The 21,019-nt window shown below is 51.9% G+C and overlaps 1 protein-coding gene across 1 annotated transcript in view; it reads right to left on the bottom strand.

Annotated features, from left to right (window-relative positions):
* Nucleotides 1-14,516: 14,516 nt before the first annotated feature.
* Nucleotides 14,517-21,019, bottom strand: part of ZDHHC19 (zinc finger DHHC-type containing 19) — a 9,130-nt gene continuing 2,627 nt past the window's right edge. Inside the window, 3 exon segments of the mRNA XM_021715642.1 lie at nt 14,517-14,835; nt 15,143-15,266; nt 20,685-20,849. Coding sequence (XP_021571317.1) covers nt 14,517-14,835; nt 15,143-15,266; nt 20,685-20,849 — 608 coding nt within the window.

The following is a 21,019-nucleotide window of genomic DNA, read 5'->3' as shown; positions in this document are numbered from 1 at the left end:
CCCTCCCCTCCTCAGGTCAAGTCCACCTCATTTACCTCTCACTCCCTGCTTTATGTTTTGCTCACTCAAATCCACACCTTGCATGGAGCCTGCTCATAATAGGAGCTCTTGTTTGTTAGTTTTATTTGAACCGGTGTTTACATTTCTGGCAACCACAGCCCGGTGTTTACATCTCTGGCAACCACAGCCCGTGAAACACAGCTATTAAACTTTATGGGTGACATAGAACAAAGGGAGAGGGACAGGTTAGCACAATGGGTCATTCCAAAGGTGAAAAACACACCCCACGTGTTCCAAGAGAGGCGCCAGGACAGGTGGTCTTCAAGGGATCCTTGGTCAGGAAGGCCCTCTGAAGCCCCAGCTCTCATGTGGGGGTGAGCTGGGGCTCTGGTGAGGCTGTGTCTGTGTCTGGGCCAGTGCGTGGCCTTGTAGGGTCTGCAGCTTTCCTTTGGCTCCAACCCTTCTTGCCTATTTCCGGGTTAGATGTCAGAGTCCTGCTGGAGACCAATTCCAGGCCAGGCCTGTGGTGAAAAGAACCTCAGAGTGTGAGTGACTTCTCTATCTCCGGGGTGGCCCAGCCTGGCAGGCCCTGTCTATCTTTTGTCTCTGCCTGATTCTCCTTGCCGCACACACCCTTCCCCCCATCTGTCCTGCTATCTGCCCTGCAGCAGGCCTGAGGTCCACCAATCTGATGCAACCGTTTCTGGTCTGAGGGCAAGTCCCCGCCTGGTACAGTTCACCAAGGAAGAGGAGGGCCAAGCATTTGGCCCAGGGCTCTGCGGCCCCCAGGCTCAGCGGTCCTGGGGGACCCCTTTCTCCAGGTCCGCCACCCACTGAGGATCAGCAATTGCTATTGAAGAGCTCCTCCTGACCCTCACTGAGGGACCTTGGGCCTGTCATTTCACCTTTCTGGGCCTGCTTCTCTCTCTTTAAAATGAGACAATACCTATGCTCAGAGGATTGCTTTGAGTATTAAGTGGGAAAACTCAAACAAACTTGAGTCATTCAGTTACCCGTTACACTTCTTACCATATCTGCACACCACCTGCACTATTTTTCACTTGGTGTTTATCACTAAATCAACTTTATTTGGGGTTTTTTTTGGGGGGGTTGTTTTAATATAGAAATTATCTATTGTATATTAATACATTTCTATTTTTAAATTTTTGTTTTTAAATTATTTTACTTTTTTAAATGTTGGGTACAAATGAGAGTTAGGTACATATGTGGTGATCATACAGGTAAAATGTGGGTACCCTTATTGATGTTATGGGCCCCCTCACGGTGTCCCACTACTGCCAATTCCTTTCCTATAGTATTATGATAAATGTTCAGGGTCCACTTATGAATGAGTACATGTGGTACTCAGATCTTTGTTTCTGTGATAAATCGCTAAGCACTACAGACTCTAATTCCATCCAGGTTGCTGCAAAGTTCATAATTTTGTTTTTCTTTAAGGCTGCATAATATTCGATCGTGTAAATGTACCACATTTTCTTTATCTGGTCCACTTTCAATGGGCAGCTTGGTTGGTTCCATGTTCTTGCTATTGTGAATAATGCTGCAATAAACATGCGTGGGCAGGAGAATTGCTGGGTCATACGGAAGGTCAATTTTCAGATTTTTTTAGGAATCGCCACACTGTTTTCCACAGAGGTTGTACTACTTTACATTTCCACCTACACTGTAGAAGTGTTCCCTTTTCCCCTCATCCTCTCCGGCATCTGTTGTTTTTTGAGTTGTTGATGATGGCCATTCTGACTGGAGCAGCATGCTATCTCAGTGTGATTTTTTTTTTGAGTTGGAGTCTTACTCTGTCGCCCAGACTGGAGTGCAGTGGCCGCTCCCAGCCACTGCAGCCTCGACCTGCTGGGCTCCGGCGATCCTTCCGCCTCAGCCTTCCAAGTAGCCAGAATTACAGGCATGCACTACCACGCCTGGCTGATTTTTTTTTTTTTTTAATTGTAGAGATGAGGTCTCACTGGCCAGGCGGGTCTCGAACCCGCGGGCTCAGGCGATCCACTCACCTCAGCCTCCCAAAGGTGCAGGATTACAGGCTGAGCCACCGAGCCCGGCTTCAGTGTGATTTTAATTTGCATTTATTTGATGATTAGTAAGGGTGAGCATTTTTTCATGTATCTGTTGGCTGCTCATTTGTCTTCTTCTGAGAAATATCTATTCATATCTTTTGCCCATTTTAAATAGAGTTGTTGTTTTTTTTTTCCTTTTGTCACATTTGAGTTCCTTATAGATCCTGGATGTTAGGCTTTCGTCAGATTTACAGTTGACAAATATTTTTTCCCAATCTGTGGGGCTGTCTTACCACTGTCTTGATGGTTTCTTTTGCTTTGCAGGAGCTTTTCAGTTTGGTGAGGTCCCACTTGTCTATTTTATCTTTTATGGCATTCACTTTTGGAGAGTTGATCAGGAATTGGTTGCCTATTACTAAATCAACTTTAAATCATGTCATTTAGTAAACAATACTCTGCTAAAGAGCACAGAGCACATGCAAGAGATTCACATAAACAACCCCTCTTATTCCTTTTTTTTTTTTTTTTAAGGCAGATTGGGGTTGGTTCAGAAAGATCCGTGAATGTCAACCCAACACTTACTTTCTTTCTATCTTTCTCTCTCTCTCTCTCTGTCTTTATTTATTTATTTGAGATAGGATCTCACTGTATTGGCCAGGCTGGAAGGATCTGGAGGCTGGAGATGTCTCTTTTCAAAAACAGATTACAGTAAGTCCCCAACATGCGAATGAGTACTGCTCTGAGGTCACATGTGTAAGTCTAATTTGCTAGTGAGTCCAACTAAGTTAGCCTAGGTACCCAACTAACACAATCGCTTATATAGTACTGTACTGTAACAGGTTTATAATAATTTTCACACAAATGATACTTTTTTTTTTTTTTTTTTAGTTGGAGTCTCACTCTGTAACCCAGGCTGGAGTGCAGTGGCACGCTCACAGCCACCATAGCCTCGACCTGCTGGGCTCAGGCGATCCTTTCACCTCAGCCTTCCAAGTAGCTGGAACTATAGGCCTGTGCCACCATGCTCACCTAATTTTTGACTGATTGTAGAGATGAGGTCTCGCCAAGTTCTCCAAGCTGGTCTCAAACCTGAGGACTCAGACAATCCTCTCACCTCAGCCTTCCAAAGTACTGGGATTATAGGCACCCAACCAAAGAAAACATTTTTAATCTTACAGTACCATACCTTGAAAAGTGCAGTAGTACAGTGTAGTACAACAGCTGACACACAGATGGCTGGCATCAAGTGAGCAGGCAAGATGAGCTACTGACTGGAGGAGGGAGAGGAGGTGGGAGATGGTAGAGTTGAAGGATCGTCAGCCAAAGGAGATTGGACATGTGAACACATGTTGGCATCTTTGAAAGTTTGCAACTTGAAGGTTCACATGTAGGGGACTTACTGTAATTAAAAGGTACAGTGACAGCCGGGCTCGGTGACTCAGCCTGAGTGCCTTTGGGAGGCTGAGGTGAGTGGATTGCCTGAGCCCACGGGTTCGAGACCCGCCTGGGCAGGCGAGACCTCATCTCTACAATAAATCAAAAAATTAGCCGGGCGTGGTAGCGTGTGCCTGTAATTCTCGCTACTCGGAAGGCTGAGGCGGAAGGATCGCTGGAGCCCAGCAGGTCGAGGCTGCGGTGGCCGGGAGCAGCTACTGCACTCCAGTCTGGGTGACAGAGTGAGACTCCAACTAAAAAAAAAAAAGGTACAGTGAGGCCTGCATATAAGAATCCCTTGGACCAAGCGCAGTGGTTCATGCTTACAATCCCAGCATTTTGGGAGGCCAAGGTGAGAGGATTGCTTGAGCCCATGGGTTCAAGACCAGCCTGGGCAACTTGGTGAGACCTCATCTCTACACTAAATCAAAAAATTAGCCGGGCATGGTGGCACACACCTGTAGTTCCAGCTACTTGAAAGTCTGAGATGGAAGGATCTCCTGAACCTAGTAGACTGAGGCTGCAGTGGCCGTGAGTGAGCATGCCACTACACTCCAGCCTGGGCAACAGAGTGAGACTCTGCCCCCCCCCAAAAGAATCCCTTGATTGGACTCCGTGCTTTCAGCATAGAAAGCACTTCACACTCTCTACTCGGTATCTCCCAGCCCCCTAAAAGGTAGGCAGGGCAACTCCAGGGCTGTCACCCTAGTTCACAGATAAGGAAAGTGGGCTTGGGAGAGGCTATGACATGATGCCCGGAGCAGTGTGGGATGGAAGGCAGCATGGGGTACTCGCACTACCACATCCCCACACCTTGCCTCGTCTGATCCCTGGGACAGTCCCATGAGGAATGAACAACAGGCCAGATAAACAAGGTTAAAAATCCCACCTAAGATATAGCTGATTTGAATTTGTTAAGAATTAAGGCAGCCCCCAATTTCCAACTATATTCTAGGACGTGGTCAAAACATAGATTCCCACTGCCGCAGCTTTAAGTGTTAGGGCCAGTTAACCCACAGCACTCTGGAAATCCTGAACACATGTAGGACATTAGAAAAGTTATCACACCGGTAGTCAAAATAGAAAAGCAATAGCAATTGACAAGAAATCACTTCTTATTTGTCTTGAACGCCTGCCTGAAAATCTGAGGCTGGATGGAAGAATGGAGAGAATTTCCCCTGCTCTCCTGTTCTAGAACTTAAAGAAGAAAAAAAGGAGGGGCGGCAGCACCCAGTGGGGATCAGGCTCGGGGGGAGAAGGACAGAACTTGCTGGCCACATGGGGAAGCCATGAAAGGAAAGAGCAGGTCCCTGGGAGCCAGCTCAGCATGAGGGACCCCAGGACAGTCAGGGGCCCTGAGTTCTGCCCCACTGAGGTGGCTGCTTCCCATAAGAACAGGAGTTCCAGGATCCACAGAAAGATCACGGAAGGTGCTGGGTCTACTGACTGCTGAGAAATCAGAACGAGGAGAAGCAAGTTCACCAATTAGAATTCTGAGCTGGGCTTGGTGGCTCAGCCTGTAATCCCGTGCTTTGGGAGGCTGAGGTGAGTGGATTGCCTGAGCCCGTGGGTTCGAGACCTGCCTGGGCAACTTGGCGAGACCTCATCTCTACAATAATTCAAAAAATTAGCCAGGTGTGGTAGCGCGCACCTGTAGTTCCAGCTACTTGGAAGGCTGAGGCGGAAGGATCGCCGGAGCCCAGCAGGTCAAGGCTGCGGTGGCCGGGAGCAGCCACTGCACTCCAGTCTGGGCGACACAGTGAGACTCCAACTCAAACAAACAAATAAAAAAATTTAGAATTCTAAAGAAGAGAAACGTCTCCAGTGAGGAGAATCAGCAGTAGGTTTCAAGCCCTGCACTACATAGAACATTCTGGTGTGTGGGTGCAGGAGCGGGGTCTGATGTGGCTATGACTGGCAGCTGGAAATCCCCTCAAGCCTCCAGGGAGAAGGTGGGGTGCTGGCTGATGTCGACTCATGCAAAGAGATGCCAACTCCTCCAGCAGCAGCCCCCTCCCAGCAGGGCTGCTGAGCTCAGTCTTTCCCCTCTCTGAGGCTCACCTCCTCCTCTCTGCCACAGAAGCAACCACCACACTCTTGCCCAGGGGGACTGACACCTAAGCAGCAACTCACAAGTACAGCAGCTGGCACCGGAGGGAGACCTGGGAATGGGCCATGTCATCAGCCTCAGCCTGGTCAGGCTTAAGGGCCACGCAGGCTGTGTAGGCAGCAGCCCTGTCCCAAGGCCCCTCTGTTCCTGGTCACGAGGCTAAAGCGTGGAGGAGACTTTTCTTGATTAAAAACAGTACAGAGATGAGAGGCGGGATTCTAATTTGAGATGAGAGCCTGACAGCTGGTCAGGTGGGCGGCTGCTTCCTCCCCTCTGGGGAGCCCACCAGGAGAAGGACTGAGGTTTTATGAAGGGCTTGACTGATAAGACCTGCAACAGGCATGGGCAGCCCCATGAAACTGTCCGTAGAACCCCTAATGCTGAATTTTCTCATGCAACATCAGAGCTAGAAAGAGCCAGAGATCTCTGGTTTCAAACTCTCATTTTACAGAGGAGGAAATAGACCCAGAGAGGGAAGAGATTTCCATGGTCACATGGCAAGGCAGGGGAAAAGCTGGGCCTAGAAGTCAGCTGTCCAGAGACCTAGATCAGCAGCCAGAATCCCTTTAAATTAGAAAACACTTGCTCAGTCACCATGAGAAATGGAGGGATTTGCTTACAATCTTTAAAAAATACATACATGAGCCCGGCACAGTGGTTCACACCTAGAATCCCAGCAATTTGGGAGGCCAAGGTGGAAGGACTACTTGAGTCCAGAAGTTCAAGACTATCCTGGACAACATGGCAAGACCTCATCTCTACAAAAAAATTAAAATTAGCTGGGTGTGGTGGTGTGTGCCTGTAGTCCCAGAGATTCCAGAGGCTGAGGAGGGAGGATTGCTTGAACCTAAGCGCTTGAGGTTGCAGTGAGCCAGGATTGTGCCACTGCATTCCAGTCTGGGTGACAGTGAGACCTTCAGTTTAAAGCTAAAAACAAACAAAAAAACCCCCAAAAGCAAAACAAGCATAGATGTAATTTTAAATGAATACTTAAGTATACTGTGCACGAATACATTCTCTTTTTATTTTTGAGACTGGGTCTCTCTATGTTACTCAAGTTGCTCTCAAACTCTTGGCCTCAAGCGATTCTCCCACCTCAGCCTCCCAAAGTGCTGGGATTACAGGTGTGAGCCACTGCCAGGTCAAATATACTCTTTAAAAAAAATTCATTTCATTGCTCTTGGATACATCGTAGTTACTATTTGCTGAGTGAGTGAATGGATGAATTCTTATTCCCATAGTCTAGTTCAGGTCCCAGCCTTTTTATCAGTTCTTTCCCACATGAAAGCCATAAGCTCCTGAGGGGTTTTCCATCTCTCAATGCCCCCTCTCCCAGGGCCCTCTACCCCATCCAGTCCTACCACATCCACTGCAGCAGGGGACCTGGGGGCAGGGAGGGCAGGCAAAGGCTGCCTCTAAATCCTGCTCCCCTCCTGGTCGAGGCTAGCTTTGGCATGCTTTTTTTTTTTTTAAAGGTTTATTTATTTTTATTTATCCAAGGGCCTGGATATGAAGGCTTGGCCGGGTCAATCTCTGCTGAAGACAAGGGAACGGGCTCTCCAGGAGCAGACTTGTCCCCAAGGGTGGGACCTGGACAATTTTGTGGTAGGAGGTGACAGGAAGAATCATAGACCCAGCATCTGAGAGTCAGGAGAGTCAAATGCGTCTGATCCCCAAGGCTAAGGGGAAAGAGAGTTTTTGAGAGAGAAGGTATGGTCAACAGGGCCAGTGCAGCTGAGGTCAAGGAGACGTGACCTACGCTTCTTGAGGTAGATGTGTACAAGCCTCCCTTTGGAACAGTCTCAGGACTGAGGCTGGATCTGCTGCTGAAAAAACTTCCCAGGGAGGATGGGTGGGTGAGCCTGGAAGGGCATAGACCCTCCACCAGACCCAGGGACAGTGCCCGAGACCTCACTGAGCAGAAACAGGGTGGGACAGAAACCAAACAACTTGCTCCTTTAAAGTCACCTGGAATCCCTGTTTCAGGAATGTTTGGTTTTAGGCTTCTCTTTCCTGCAACAGGATATTTTTTAAAAAAGCAAACCTTTACAGGCTTCAACTCCAGAGCAAAGAGCCCTCTGTGTGCCTACTTCTGGTCTCGGCTTCAGGAACAAACCTCCTTTACTCTTTCTCTGGACTGTGACCAAGGCAGCCAGAACCTCCCAGCCAACCCAGGCCAGCAGCCCAAGTCCCTGCTGAGGGTTCAGAGGGAGCTGGGCACAATCAGGCCTTGAAGTCTTCCAGAGGCTTCCACACCAGGGCATTTTGAGGTCAGGGGCTGCGGGTGGCTAACAGCCTAAGTGTCAGTTGGGAGCACAGGGGGCCCCAGCTCCGTCCCAAACCCAAGTTCAGCTAGCTCCTTCTCCAAGGGTAGATACTCGGCGGGGAAGAGAGGGAACTGAGGAGCTCACCCAAGGAAGGTGATCCAGGCTTAGTCTGCCTGGGACTGAAAGTGAGGTGGCCCATCCTCAGCCTTGGTCATTTCCAAGTGATCTAAATCCAGAGCCTGCAAAAGGGTCATGGCCCAAGGCAGGAAAATGGAGATGAAGGGGAAAGAGAGCTGCTTCTGCCAGGATCCTCAGCCTGAGTCAGACCCTCCCACTGCTCCCTTTGCAACCAGCCCACACCCACCCAGTCCTGGTTCTGAGAAAAGGACTGTGAGTGCACAGGGCATCTTCCCCCCATGGACCCTTCTGCTCCCACCAGCGTGCTGTGAGGGAGACCAGACTTGGAGTTTAGTTTCAGCTTTGCAGAAGAGCTAAGAGCAGCTCTGCAAGGCCAGAGCCTTGTCCAGGGCCACGTGGCCAGCAGATAGCAGAGCTTCCTCTACACCTGGCTCTCTTGGGCCCAGTCTGTGCCCTCTCCACAGCAGGAAGGGGCAGGCAGGAGGGGTCTCTCTGTCTTTCCATTTTTGTCAGGATCTGAAGAGCAGACATCTAGGAACCACAAGGCTAGTGAATTCCCCAGCTCAGATAGCCAAGAGCCCTGCCCAGGGTCCTGGGGGTCAGAAAAGATTCAGCATGACTCAGATTCAAGCAAAGGACTCTAATAGGCCATGGAATACGCCTTGCCTGGGGCCCTGTTCACCTCAGGACTTGTCCGCAGACCTGAGACCCTCCTCCCTGGGCACTGAGGGAAGGAATCCCAGGAGGTCAGGACAGGAGGACCCTCCAGCAAGCCCTGCCCTTGCTGACCTGAGGACTGTCCACAAAAGTAATGGCGGAACCTTCCCCACAAGTTTGTTTGAGGATCAAATGAGCGAACATGAACAAAGCTCTCAACTCAGTGCCTGGTGTACAGTTAGCACTCAACTGTGCTATGATTACCATTATTCTGATTCTGTCCACTGGAGCCAAGTCCCCAGACCTTCAGGAGAAGGAGGAGTGCCCTTTCTGTTTACAGGTCAGGCCTCTGGCCCGGCTGTCTTCTCATCGTGGCTCATAGGGCGGGTGCCAGGCTGAGGCGCTTCTGTTCACTGTGTGAACCCTGGGAAGCCCTGTCTAATGTCCCCCTCTGGCTTAGTTTTCTTCTCACGGAGAAATCAGGAGGTGGCTGGATATTCAGGAGGGCCTCTACCAGGTTGGGACCTCTGATTTCAACAGCAAAACTGCCCCAAGCAGAAAGAACTGGGAAAATGGGTGCCTGGCTAGGAGGTAGAAGCCCTGTTGAGAGTCAGACAAAGGCGCCCTGTGCAGTCGGGAGGAGATCTCTGTGTGTTTCCATACCCAGACCCAGGGCTTCCAAGAAACACAGTTGAAAGTTAGGACTTGAAAGTCGTCAGTTTATTCTGTGTTCCTGGAAACTCCCATCCAGGAAAAGCGGGGTGGGGGGTGGGGGGGAATAGGGGGAGAGAGTAGATGAATGAGAACAGGAGAGAGCATGAGAGTTTAATAAAATAAAGTGAAAGCCGAGCACAGAGGCTCACACCTGTAATCCCAGTACTCTGGAAGGCCAAGGTGGGGCAATTGCTTGAGCCCAGGAGTTCAAGACCAGCCTGGGCAACATAGTGAGACCTCGTCTTTACAAAAAATCAAAAATTAGTCGGGCATAGTGGCGCTCACCTGTAGTGCCAGCTACTCCGGAGGCTGAGGCAGGAGGATCGCTTGAGCCCAGGACATTGAGGCTGCAGTGAGCTATGATCCTGCCACTGCACTCCAGCCTGGGCAACAGAGTGAGAACTCATTTCTTAACAAAAAAATGGAGGTGATGGAAAAAAGAAAATGCAACGAGGAAAAGCGAGGGAAGAAAGGCGGTGAGAGTGGAGAGGTGAGAAAAGGCGAGGCAGAGACAGATGTGGAGAGACAGAACTTGGCACAAAACAGACGGGAGGAGCTGGGAGGACAGAGTCTCTGAGCAGCCACCCTGAAATAGAACCCAGATCTGCCATCGCTCCTGACTTTCTTCAGTCTGGGGCTGTCTGCCTAGTTACAAGGCAGAAGCCACAGCTGTTTTCCTAACAGGTTGCCAGAGTCATTGGTGGTGGCTGCCTCACTGCCGCATTGCAGAACCTCAGAGCCTCTGAGCCCTCTGGCCTGGAGACACCATTGATGCTGGATTTTCTGTAAAATAACACAAAGCTTCCCTCCAAAGCAGCGCCCTTCCCCCTTTGTGGTCCAGCCACAAGGGAACCCGCACCCAACTAGGCAGGAACAGGCTGTAGTTGTCACGGTAACATCCTGTGGACTGACTCCTGCATCCTTTGATGGAACCTTAATGCTACTCACCACCCCCAGCTGAGCACCTGCCATGTGCTTGTGCCAAGATCTTTAAACACACGATGCGATCAATCCTCTAACACACCGTGAGATACAATTACTGATCTCATTTTATGGGGAGAGAAACCAGGCTGCCTAGCTTCAGGGTCCACGTCTTAACCCTTACTCTATGCCGAAAGAAAATGTGGAAACCGCCCACAGAAGCATCGTGTCATGGGAAGGGCCACGGGGTTTGGTTCTGCCACTCATAAGCAGCATGACCTTGGGGAAGTCACTTGTTTGCTCAGTGCTGGTTTCCTCATCTTTAAAACTAGAATAACACCTTTGTAGAGCTGTTGTGAGGATTGAAGGGGATAATATGCACCACTGAGCACAGGCCCTGGCCCAGGCAGTTTTTGGCAAGCCTTCAGTCCCTGGCTGCTCCCCTCCATCCACAGTCCGCACAATAAGAACTAAAGAGATGGGACTCGGGCAGAGGAAGCTTCAGCAGGATGCCAGGCATGGTGCCCAGATGCCCATGAGAGGCAGCCAGCAAGGTGCCCGAGCCCTGTGAGGTATTAGGATTCTGGGCCCTGGATCCCAGGGTGTGGTAACCTCTCCTGCCCCATCAGTCCCTGCCCTGCCTCACTCTCAGCCACCTGCAGGGCCCCCAGGGTGGGGCGGTCAGGGCAGAGCAGGGCAGGACTGAGTGGGAGGCGGCCAGGAGACGTTATCGCTGGCAGCACAGGGCTGGATTCAAAGTTAAGCCGGACCTTCTTATCAGCACCTCGGGTCCCTGTGCTGAAATGTATGGCCCGGTTGGCAGGCATGGGGGCCGAGAGCTAGTCCTGGGTCACTGCCTAAGCCTTTCTCCTGTGGAATAGCCAGGAAGCAGAAATGGGAAGGCAGCCTGGCCACCAGACGCGCAGCCACTGTGTCATCTTAGACAATCACTTCTCCCCTCTGGACCCCGGGGTCATGCTCTGTGAAACTGGGGGTGGAGGGGCAGCTGGATGAAGTGGCCCCTGAGTCCCTTCCTGCTCAAAGGAATTAGGATCCTGTGACCCCTATGTGATGCGACAGACAAGGCCCCAGAGGTGGAACAGAGGAAAGTGACTTCTCCCACAGTGCACTAGTTGGTGGCAGAGCTGAGTGACTGGGCTGGGAGTCCTACTCCACATGCCTTCCAGAAGCCCCATGGAAGAAAGGTCTGGAGATGAGGGGCTGCATCTGGGCTTCTCATTCCAGGGACTAACCCTTCCAGCAGGTTCTGGGAGTGCGTTGGAGACCTCTCAGAGGGGCTCCAGACAGGTGGGCCACCTGGCAGTCCTACAGGCTTGGGGGTCGCTCCTTGGCTCTGGCCCAGGGGAGGGGAGGGTTGGCAAGGGCTTCCTGGGTGTGTGGACAGCAAGCCCCACAACTGATAACACCCCTCCCCTTGTCAGTGGGCCAAGCACTGGGTGGGGTGCATCTGAGAATCAAGTGCAGGTTTGGCCGAAGCGAGGAGGGGTAGAGGCAGAAAGTGGCAGCGGGACTTTGGGGAGATGCCACTCATGCCCCTGACTCCCATCCAGCTCCGTCATTCACATCCAGGCCTGGACCCCTCCTCTCTTGCCTAGGCCAGACCACCCACGGCTCCCAATTGGGAGTGGGCTTGGGGGCCCCATGACCGTGCCGCTCCTGCTGCCTCTCTGCACTGCTGGGCAGCCTGGACCGAGCCGTGCCCTCCTGCACACACGCCGACAGGAGGCGGCGTGCATGGTTCACAGTTCACAGGCACACAACCTGGGCTCAGGGCTCAGGGTTCAGGAGGGCTCCACCCCTCCTTCCCCACCAAGCGCCCCTGATCTTCAGGCTTCCCAGACGGAGGGAGACTGCTTCAACTTCACTTTAATGTGGGTCCTGAGAACTTTAAACGTGGCCCCTGAGGCCATTGACAGCAAGGCCAAATCTGGGCTGGCTTTGTGTATCCCAGTGAGAACCGTGAACCCTCGGCGGCTCAGCCTGTAATCCCACGCCTTTGGGAGGCTGAGGTGAATGGATTGCCTGAGGCTGCGGGTTCGAGACCCGCCTGGGCAGCGAGACCTCATCTCTACAATAAACCAAAAAAATCAGCTGGGTGTGGTAGCGCGTGACTGTAATTCCGGCTACTTGGAAGACTGAGGCGGAAGGATCGCCGGAGCCCAGCAGGTGAGGCCTGCGGTGGCCGGGAGCGGCCACTGCACTCCAGTCTGGGCGACCGAGTGAGACTCCAACTCAAAAAACAAAACAAAAACAAAAACAACCCAAGGGTTTCTGAGCTAAGCAGGAATAAGAGTTGAGAAAAGGCTTGAAACCCAAAGGGGCTTGGGACTGGGGAGACACTGGGACAGGGCAAAGGGGAGTGAGAAAGAGCTGAATCCTTGGAGTTTAAAGAAGGGCTGGCCAGGAGCCTAGAGCCAGAGCAGTGGGTGAGGCTGGCATCCAGACCAGGCCGTCCCAGAGGCCTCCACAGGCCCGTTGGGGGTGGGAGGAAGGAGGGAAGAGCAACCTGGAGGCAGGCTCAATAGTCCAGACCAGGGAGATGTCCCTCATCATAGGACACCCACCTCCCAAGGCTGGGTAGGGAGGGTGGAGGCTGGGCCAACATCCCTCAGAGAATGAGCTCATGTGCCCACACACAAGCACGTGCGAGTGCACACACAGACACACCTCCGTGGGCCTGGGGGTGTTCATCTGAACCTGCCGGTGCCATCCTTTCCTCTCCACCTTCATCCACACCCTGGTTTCAGCTAAATATAAGAGGGGCAGGAAGCAAACTGTGTGGTTTGATGAGAAGTCCCCACCCTGAGAGTCTGGGTAAGGTGGTCTGGTGTGGGGGCCCAGGTAATTCTGAGCAGCTGGTCCTTGATCATATCAGCGGCATTTATTGTTTGCCTATTGTGTACCAGGTGTTTTGCATGAAATATCTCACTTCATCCTCTGACAACCAACCAGGAAGGTGACATTATTCCCAGTCCCAAGGTCACACTCTGGCCACTAGCAGGGTTAGTTTGACATGACCCATCCATGCCCGCAAGAGCCTGCTGACTTGCAGGGCCTGGGACTACCCCCCCGACAGGACAAGGACCTGCACCTGACTCCCCACCAGGAGGGAGGGACAAGGGGAGACACAGTTGCAGGAAAGATGCGGGTAGGACTGTGAGGGAGAACACCCCACCCTCCACTTTCCAGGGACACGGCAGCCAGCAAGTGCTCGTTACCCGCTGAGGGCCAGCCCCAATCCACCCAGGAGGCCTCAGTGCGGTGGGGCGGGATCGGGCCTGGCCTGGTGAATTCTCAGGCCGCGGGCGCCCCCTGCAGCCAAACAGGGGTGCGGCCAGCGGAGGCTGGGACTTCTCCCAGCACCGGCCTCCTGATATTGGTGGGTTTTCCCTTCCATCACCTGCGGCCCCGGGCGGGAGCTGGGCCAGGTTGGCCCCTGAAGTTATTATTGTTGCCCCATTTTAAGAATGAGGAAAATGTTTGGTGTCTTGCCAAGGTCACAGAGTCGGGCAGTGTGGGGTCCTGAACTCAGGTCTCTGCAGATCCTGACTTCTCCCTCCCAGGAAGCCTTTGTCTTGCCCTTCAGAGCCTCCTCCCCGCCCCACACCAGGGCAGGCAGGCTCAAGTGGCAGCTATAAAAGGTCCGAGGGGTATTTAATGGCATGGGGTGGGGGGTAAGCACTCCTACCGGGGGAGTGGGCAAAGGCAGGACACAGAGAGGTCCCCATGTGGGGCTCAGGAGTTGGGGCTCAGACGCAGGTGGTCCTGGCCTCACTGGGTGTGCAAGGGCCAGAGGAAGGCTGAGCCTGGCCGGGGGTCTCCCAGAGCAGGGGCAGCACTGGGCCCATGTGTTGCTAAACACAGGACAAGGCATGAGTGCTTCTCTAACCCCCATCCCACGCCAGGCCCCCTGCTCCCTGGAGACAGAGCTGAGGGAATGGGCTGGTGCCACAGGGTATCACTGCAAAGATGGGGTGCGCGGTGGATTAGGCACCCTCCACTTTGCCCCGCATGCTACTCCATGTGTCCCATACGAGGCTTGCAGCCCACATTTCCTTTAATAAAGAAATCCTCCCCCAAATTACAAACCACTGGAGTAGCCTCAGTTCTCATGAAGAGCTGGAGAAACTGAGGCTAAGAAGTGCAGAAAGGTTAAGTGACTGGCCCAAGGTCAACCAGCAAGTTAGTGGCACATTCTGGAGGCATATTCTAGAGGCCATGACCCTACTCTGGTTGCCCTTCTGGGTCTAGGACCCTCCTCCCCAGGCTCTGAATGCTCCAGTTCAGGGGCTTTCCCCCAGTCCACACAATCTGAAGGCGCACACACACATACGCACACACACTCCTCACTTCCTGGAGAGCCGCAGCCACACCACTCTCTGGGGGACCATTTCCTGGTTTGTAGAGACTCAGAGGCTGGGGCTGGGGGCCACGGAGGCCCAGGGGACCAAGAGCAGCGGGGCACCCTGGGGAGTGCGGGTTCAGCATGGGCTTAACGTTGGGCCCGACCCCTCTCTGCAGTTGGACAGCTTCAGCCATGTACCTGGGGAGCAACAGGCCAGATGCAAAGGGCCATTGCCCTCCTTGGCCTGAGTCCCCTGCCACCCTCAGGTTGGGAAGCAAACAGCCCAGGGCTTGGCCCTGCAGGGAGCCGAGGCCGGTTGCGCCCAAGCTGTGGCGACCTCCACTCCATTTATTGGGGAAAGAACCCACAAAGGCAAGGATGGGGGAGGTTCCAAGAGGTAGGTGCCCTGGAGGAAGCCCCAGAGGAACAGAAGCAGTGAGCGTGAGGGCCTAGGGGCTGTGGTGAGGGGCCGGTGGGGGGGGAACCATTCACCCCACCTGCCAGCCCCAGGCTCTTGGGTCCTAGCGGTGCACAGATTGTTAAATACCAGTTGCGGACACAGCCTTGGTTGTAGGGGCTGTATTCCTGAAGGTATCTATACTGAAGGAGGATGGAAACAGGAAGAGGAGCTGAGAATCAACAGGAATGGGGTGGGCTTTCACCCAGTGGCCCTCCCTGAGCTGGTCAGCTCAGCTGGGGCTCAGCCCAGGGCTGCAACAAGACCCCAAGGATGGAGAAGCCAGCAGAGTTGAGAGAGGCCTCCCCACTTCCCAGGCTCTCAGGCAGAGCGGCCTCCCTAAGCTCACTTCTGAGCGGCTCTCTCCCTTGTGCTCGCCTTCTCCTCCCTTCTCAGGCATCCCCCATCGCCTGGTACTCCCCACCCCCAGCTCCCATCCCCACTGTTGCACACATCTCCCTCTTCTTTCTCCATCGGCCACACACACCCTCCTGCTGCCTCCTTTCGGGATTTTCCTTTTGCTGCCAAACTGCTCCAAAGACGGTCCCCCTGCTGGGCCTTCTCCACTTTCCCACCTCTATGTTTTTTTCTAAACTTGAGTCTTCGCTGAGCTTCACTATCTAGAAGGGCATCGTATGGGCCCAGTCACACTTTCCCAACCACAATCATATGGCGCAGGACAATCTGGGCTGCAGACCTCAAGCACATGGTATAGTGAAAGTCAAGTCCTCCCCTGGACACCTTTTTTTTGGTCTGCGTCTCACTCTGTCCCCCAGGCTGGAGTGCAGTGGCATGCTCACGACCACCGCAGCCTGAACCTGCTGAACTTAGGCAATCCATCCGTCTCAGTCACCCAAGTAGCTGGAACCACAGGCATGCACCACCACACCAGGCTAATTTTTTGATTTGTTGTAGAGACGAGTTCTTGCCAAGTTGCCCAGGCTGGTCTTGAACCTTTGGGCTCAGGCAATATTGCCGCCTTGGCCACCCAAAGTGCTGAGATTACAGGCGTGAGCCATCCTGCCTGGCCCCCTGGACACTCTTGTCTGGGTTCTCCCCCTCCCTGTTCCTTTTCACCTTCCCACGCCACTCGTCTGCCTCGCCCGCTCCTCCTCCCCAGGACAGGCTAAGCCTCCTCTCCCCACAAGAGCCTTGGCTATCAAATGTTTTGCCACAGTAAAATGGCTTACAGTATCTCGCTTCCCACCAACTTCCCCCTGCACCCCATGGCCCCATCACAAAGACTGCAATCTTCAACATGATTCCCCACCAAAAGGAACCAGGACTCATGTGGGCAGCTGGTACCTGAGGGAGGAAAGGTCAGGATGGCTCTGGACTATCCCAAAGAGCAACACTCAACTGGGCACGGTGGCTCACGCCTGTAATCCCAGCACTTTGGGAGGCAGAGGAGAGAGGATTGCCTGAGCCCAGGGGCTCGAGACTAGCCTGGGCAACTTGGTGAGACCTCTTTGTCTCTACAACAAATCACAAAAATTAGCTGGGCGTGGTGGCATATGCCTGTAGTTCCAGCTACTTGGAAGGCTGAGGCGGAAGAATCGCCAGAGCCCAGCAGGTCGACGCTGGGGTGGCCGTGAGTGTGCCACTGAACTCCAGCCCGGGCGCCAGAGTGAGACTCCAACTCAAAAAAACAAAAAACAAAAAAGCAACACTCATCGTCGCACGATTTGAGGTTCTGCCTAGTTTAAGCTGTTTAAAGTATGTAAAGAACTGGTATCCATTAGGGATTTTAATAAAATGTTTAAGAGTTTGATTACACTTATAGAATTTTAAAATTTAGAGAAATTTTTTTTTTTAGTTGGGTAGGGGTCTCACCCTTTTGTCCAGGCTAAAAGTGCAGTGGCACAATCATGGTACACAGCAGCCATGCCCTCCTGAGCTGAAGTGATCCTCCTGCCTCAGCTCCCTGAGTAGCTAAGACCACAAGTGCATGCCACCATGCCTGGCTAATTTTTCTAAGGTTTTTTTTTTCATAGCGACCAAGTCTTGCTATGTTGCCTAGGCTGGTCTTGAACTCCTGGGCTCAAGCAATCCTCCTGCCTTGGCCTCCTGAGTAGCTGGGATTACAAGCATAAGCCACAGCACTCAGACTGAGAAATAAATTTTGGTTAGATGTATATAAAATATTTTAAAATGTTGATTGTATATGAGATAGAGAAGAATGCTTAACGATAATTGTTAATAAATGTATAAGAATTGGCCAGTAGATCTGAGTACTTCCTCCCCTCACACAGAATCCTCTCACCAGTAGTGCAGAAGCACCTGGAATGGCCCCTCTCCCTGGGGATATTGCTCCAGCACCCTCATACTCCACAGGACCAACACCAACACGGGCATCATATTGCCCCATCTCTTGCCCAGTGACCTGCTGCCTCCCCTTGCCCCCGGCGACCCCAGGATCAGGGCATTATCAAGCTTCTCTCTCTTTCCTCCTCAGAGTGTTATTGATTCATCTGTTCACTTGTTTATTCAAAAACGAGCACTATTCACAATAGCAAAAACATGGAACCAACCATGCTGCCCATCGAAACTGGACCGAATACAAAAAGATGTGGTACATATACATGAAGGAATATTATGTATCTATGAAAAAGGACAAAATTATGAACTTTGCAGCAACTTAGATGGATTTAGAGTCTATAATATTCAGTGCTCTATCACAGAAACAAAGAACTGAGTACCACATGTTCTCACTCATAAGTGGACCCTGAGCATTTACCGTAATACTATAAGAAAGGGACTGGCAAGTGGAAACTGCCTGGGGGGTTGGCCATCTAACATCGATGAGGGTACCTGATCTCAAACCAGGCAAAGTGGGAACCAAAGGGAGGCCCAAATGTTACCTGTACTATGACCACCTGTACGATGACTAACCCTAACCCTGACCCTAACCCTGATCCTGAATTGTACCCCACATCTTTAAAATAAAATAAAGTACTCCCCCTCCAAAGACATAATCTGGAGCCTCAGGCATCGGGCTGGGGACTGGGGACACACTACACGCAGCACAGTCAGTGTCAGTTGTCAGGGCGATGAGGGCAGCACGGAGAGGGGATCGAGGGAGAAGAGGAGGCAGCAAGGCCAGCTTGCTCAGGCACAGGCCGAAAGCTGAGCCCTGGGAGACGGGGGACGGACCACCTCAGGGGTCACCTCAGGGCCAGAGGCCTTTGTGTGCGGTCTGGAAAGAGTTGCCTGAGGACCATCTGCTGGCTTTGGACACTTGGCAAATTTGGACACTTTGGACACTTTGCATCAGAGTGACAGTGAGGACGAGGGCCAGCTGAAGTGGGCTGAGGAAGGTGAAGAATGGAGAGAACTGGCACAGCCAACTCTTTCGGCAGATACGGCCATGCTGGAGAGGACTGCAGCGGGTGGGGTAGAAGCCCATGATGTCAGGAAGGATTTTCTTTTTTTTATTTATTTTTTATTTTTAGAGGGCCTGTCTCACTCTATCACCCAGGCTGGAGTACAGTGGCACAATTGCGGCTCACTGCAGCCTCGGTTTCCCGGGCTGCTCCTGCCTCAGCCTCCAGAATAGCTGGGACCACAAGTGTGCACCACCACTCCCAGCTAATTATTTCATTTTCATTTTTTGTAGAGACAAGGTCTTGCTATGTTGCCCAGGCTGGTCTCAAACTCCTGGGTTCAAGCGATTCTCCCACCTTGGCCTCCCAAAGTGCTGGGATGACAGGTATGAGCCACTGGACCCGGCCTTTGCTTTGCATTTAGGATGAGAAAGACATGAACACGTGTAAATGGTGAGGGGAAGGAATGGTAATTATGTACCTGCTGCTATTCTGTGTTTAACTTCTGCTGCTCCCTTTCACAGATGGGGAGAGTGACCACTGGGTGGCTGAGTAACACACCCGAGATCTCCCTGCTGGCACGTTGTGAAGCTGTGATTTGAACGTGTGTGCCCTGGCTCCAGAGCCCTTGCTATCAACCACTAAGCAAATGACCCTAGGAGCTGCAGGCAGGGGGTGGAGGTCGGGGTGGAATGAGAGTCAGGCATGGGAAGGATGCTTTCAGTAGGTGCTGCAGGTAATGGGAAAGAACGCTGTCTGGGGGATCACAGAGTGCATGCCACACTGTGGTACCCTGAGGCTGGAGACCCTGGAGTGGGAGGGCCACATTCTGGGCAGAGGAGATGGGGTAGGCCTGTGGCCTGACCTCGGGCTGGAGAAACCACAGGATGTGGGCAGGGAGGAGGCCGTCCAGGAGAGGCTGAAATGATGCCCTGAGGCTGGAAAGGGAAGACCTGCAGACCAAGGGGACTGCTGAGGAAGGGCGGAGCCAAGGAATGGCAGCGAATATGGGTGTGGTGGAGGGACTGTGTGGTGACCGAGAGGACGGGAGATGGTGGGCAGAGGGTGCCTCTCTCCTTGCAGCTGTCCAATGTCTGCAGCCCTTCCCTCATCAGGGCTGCTCTAAAAAAGTATTTAGATAAGTCACTGTCCTGCTGAAGGAAACCCATGCAAGGATTCCACTCTTACCACTCCTGCTCAACACAGTATGGGAGGTCCAAGACAGTGCAATAAGGAAAAAGAAAGAAGCAAGCAAGCAAGCCAGGCATGATGCTCACACCTGTAATCCCAGCACTTTGGGAGACTGAGAGGACTGCCTGAGCCCAGGGGTTTGAGACCAGCCTGGGCAACTTGGCGAGACCTCGTCTCTACAATAAATCAAAAAATTAGCTGGGCATGATGGCATGCTCCTGTAGTTCCAGCTACTTGGAAGGCTGAGGTGGAAGGATCTCCTGAACCTGGCAGGTTGAGGCTGTGGTGGCTGTGAGAGTGCTACTGCACTCCAGCCTAGGCAACAGGGAGACTCCAACTCAAGGAAGGAAGGAAGGAAAGAAGGAATAGGAAAAAAGATTGGAAGGGAAGAAGTGAAACTGTCCTTTTAACAGATGGCATGCTTTTCTATGTAGAACAGACAAAAATGCTGTTAGAACTCCTAAGTGAGTCTAGCAAAATTGCAGGATTTAAAACCAATATACAAAAATCATTGTATTTTCTTATAAAACACACAATAGTACATAAAACCATGAACTATTTAGCTATAAATCTAATAAAATGGATGCAAGATCTATATGCTCAAAATTAAAAAATAAAAATGAAAGACATCAAAGAAGATCCAAATAAATGGAGAGGTACAGTATGTTCATGAATTCAAAAAGGCAATCTTGCTAAACTGCCAATTCTCCCCAAACTGATCTATAGGTTCAATAAAATCCCAGTGAAAATCCTAGTCTATTTTTTGGTAGAAGTTGACACGATGACTTTAAAATTTACATGGAAAATCAAAGACGTTAGAATAAGCAAAAATAACTTTGAAAAAAAAGAGAACAAAGTTAAGTAACTCACACTGCCTGATTTCAAGACTTACTATAAAGCAACACTAAATAAGACAGTATGATATTGATGGAAAAAAACAGTCCAGAATACGCCCACATACGAGAGGGTCGCCCAAAAAACAATTTCTTTAGAAAAAAAAAAATTGTGTAGTCCTTCCTACATGTTAAAACTTCAGTCCTCTCCAAAGTACTCTCCGCGTGATGCAATACACCAACCGAGATGCTTTTTCCACCGCTCAGATTTGTTTTTGGACTCGTCCGTTTTGATGTCTTTGACCTCTGCTGCCCTTAGTTTCACCCCTTCACCCCACACATCACCGATTTCAGGCTCCTCATCAACACAAGTCCAGGATATGGCCTCGCTCACCTCTGTCCCCCGCCCTCGAAATCACACTCGCAGCCCAGCAAACGGCCGGCTCTCGAGGCCGCGCAGCCAGGAGGGAGAGGGACCACCGACCTCCAGCAGGAGGCGACATTTGAGCGGGGTCCGGAGGGACTTACCGAGGCGCCACCAGGGCCAAGGGCCGTGGAGAAAGAGCGGCCGAGGTCCC

The sequence above is a fragment of the Carlito syrichta genome, unplaced genomic scaffold (assembly GCF_000164805.1).
Source record: "Carlito syrichta isolate Samal-C Ts95f unplaced genomic scaffold, Tarsius_syrichta-2.0.1 Scaffold307240, whole genome shotgun sequence".
Lineage (NCBI taxonomy): Eukaryota > Metazoa > Chordata > Mammalia > Primates > Tarsiidae > Carlito > Carlito syrichta.
This window is presented reverse-complemented; position numbering and strand designations above follow the sequence as displayed.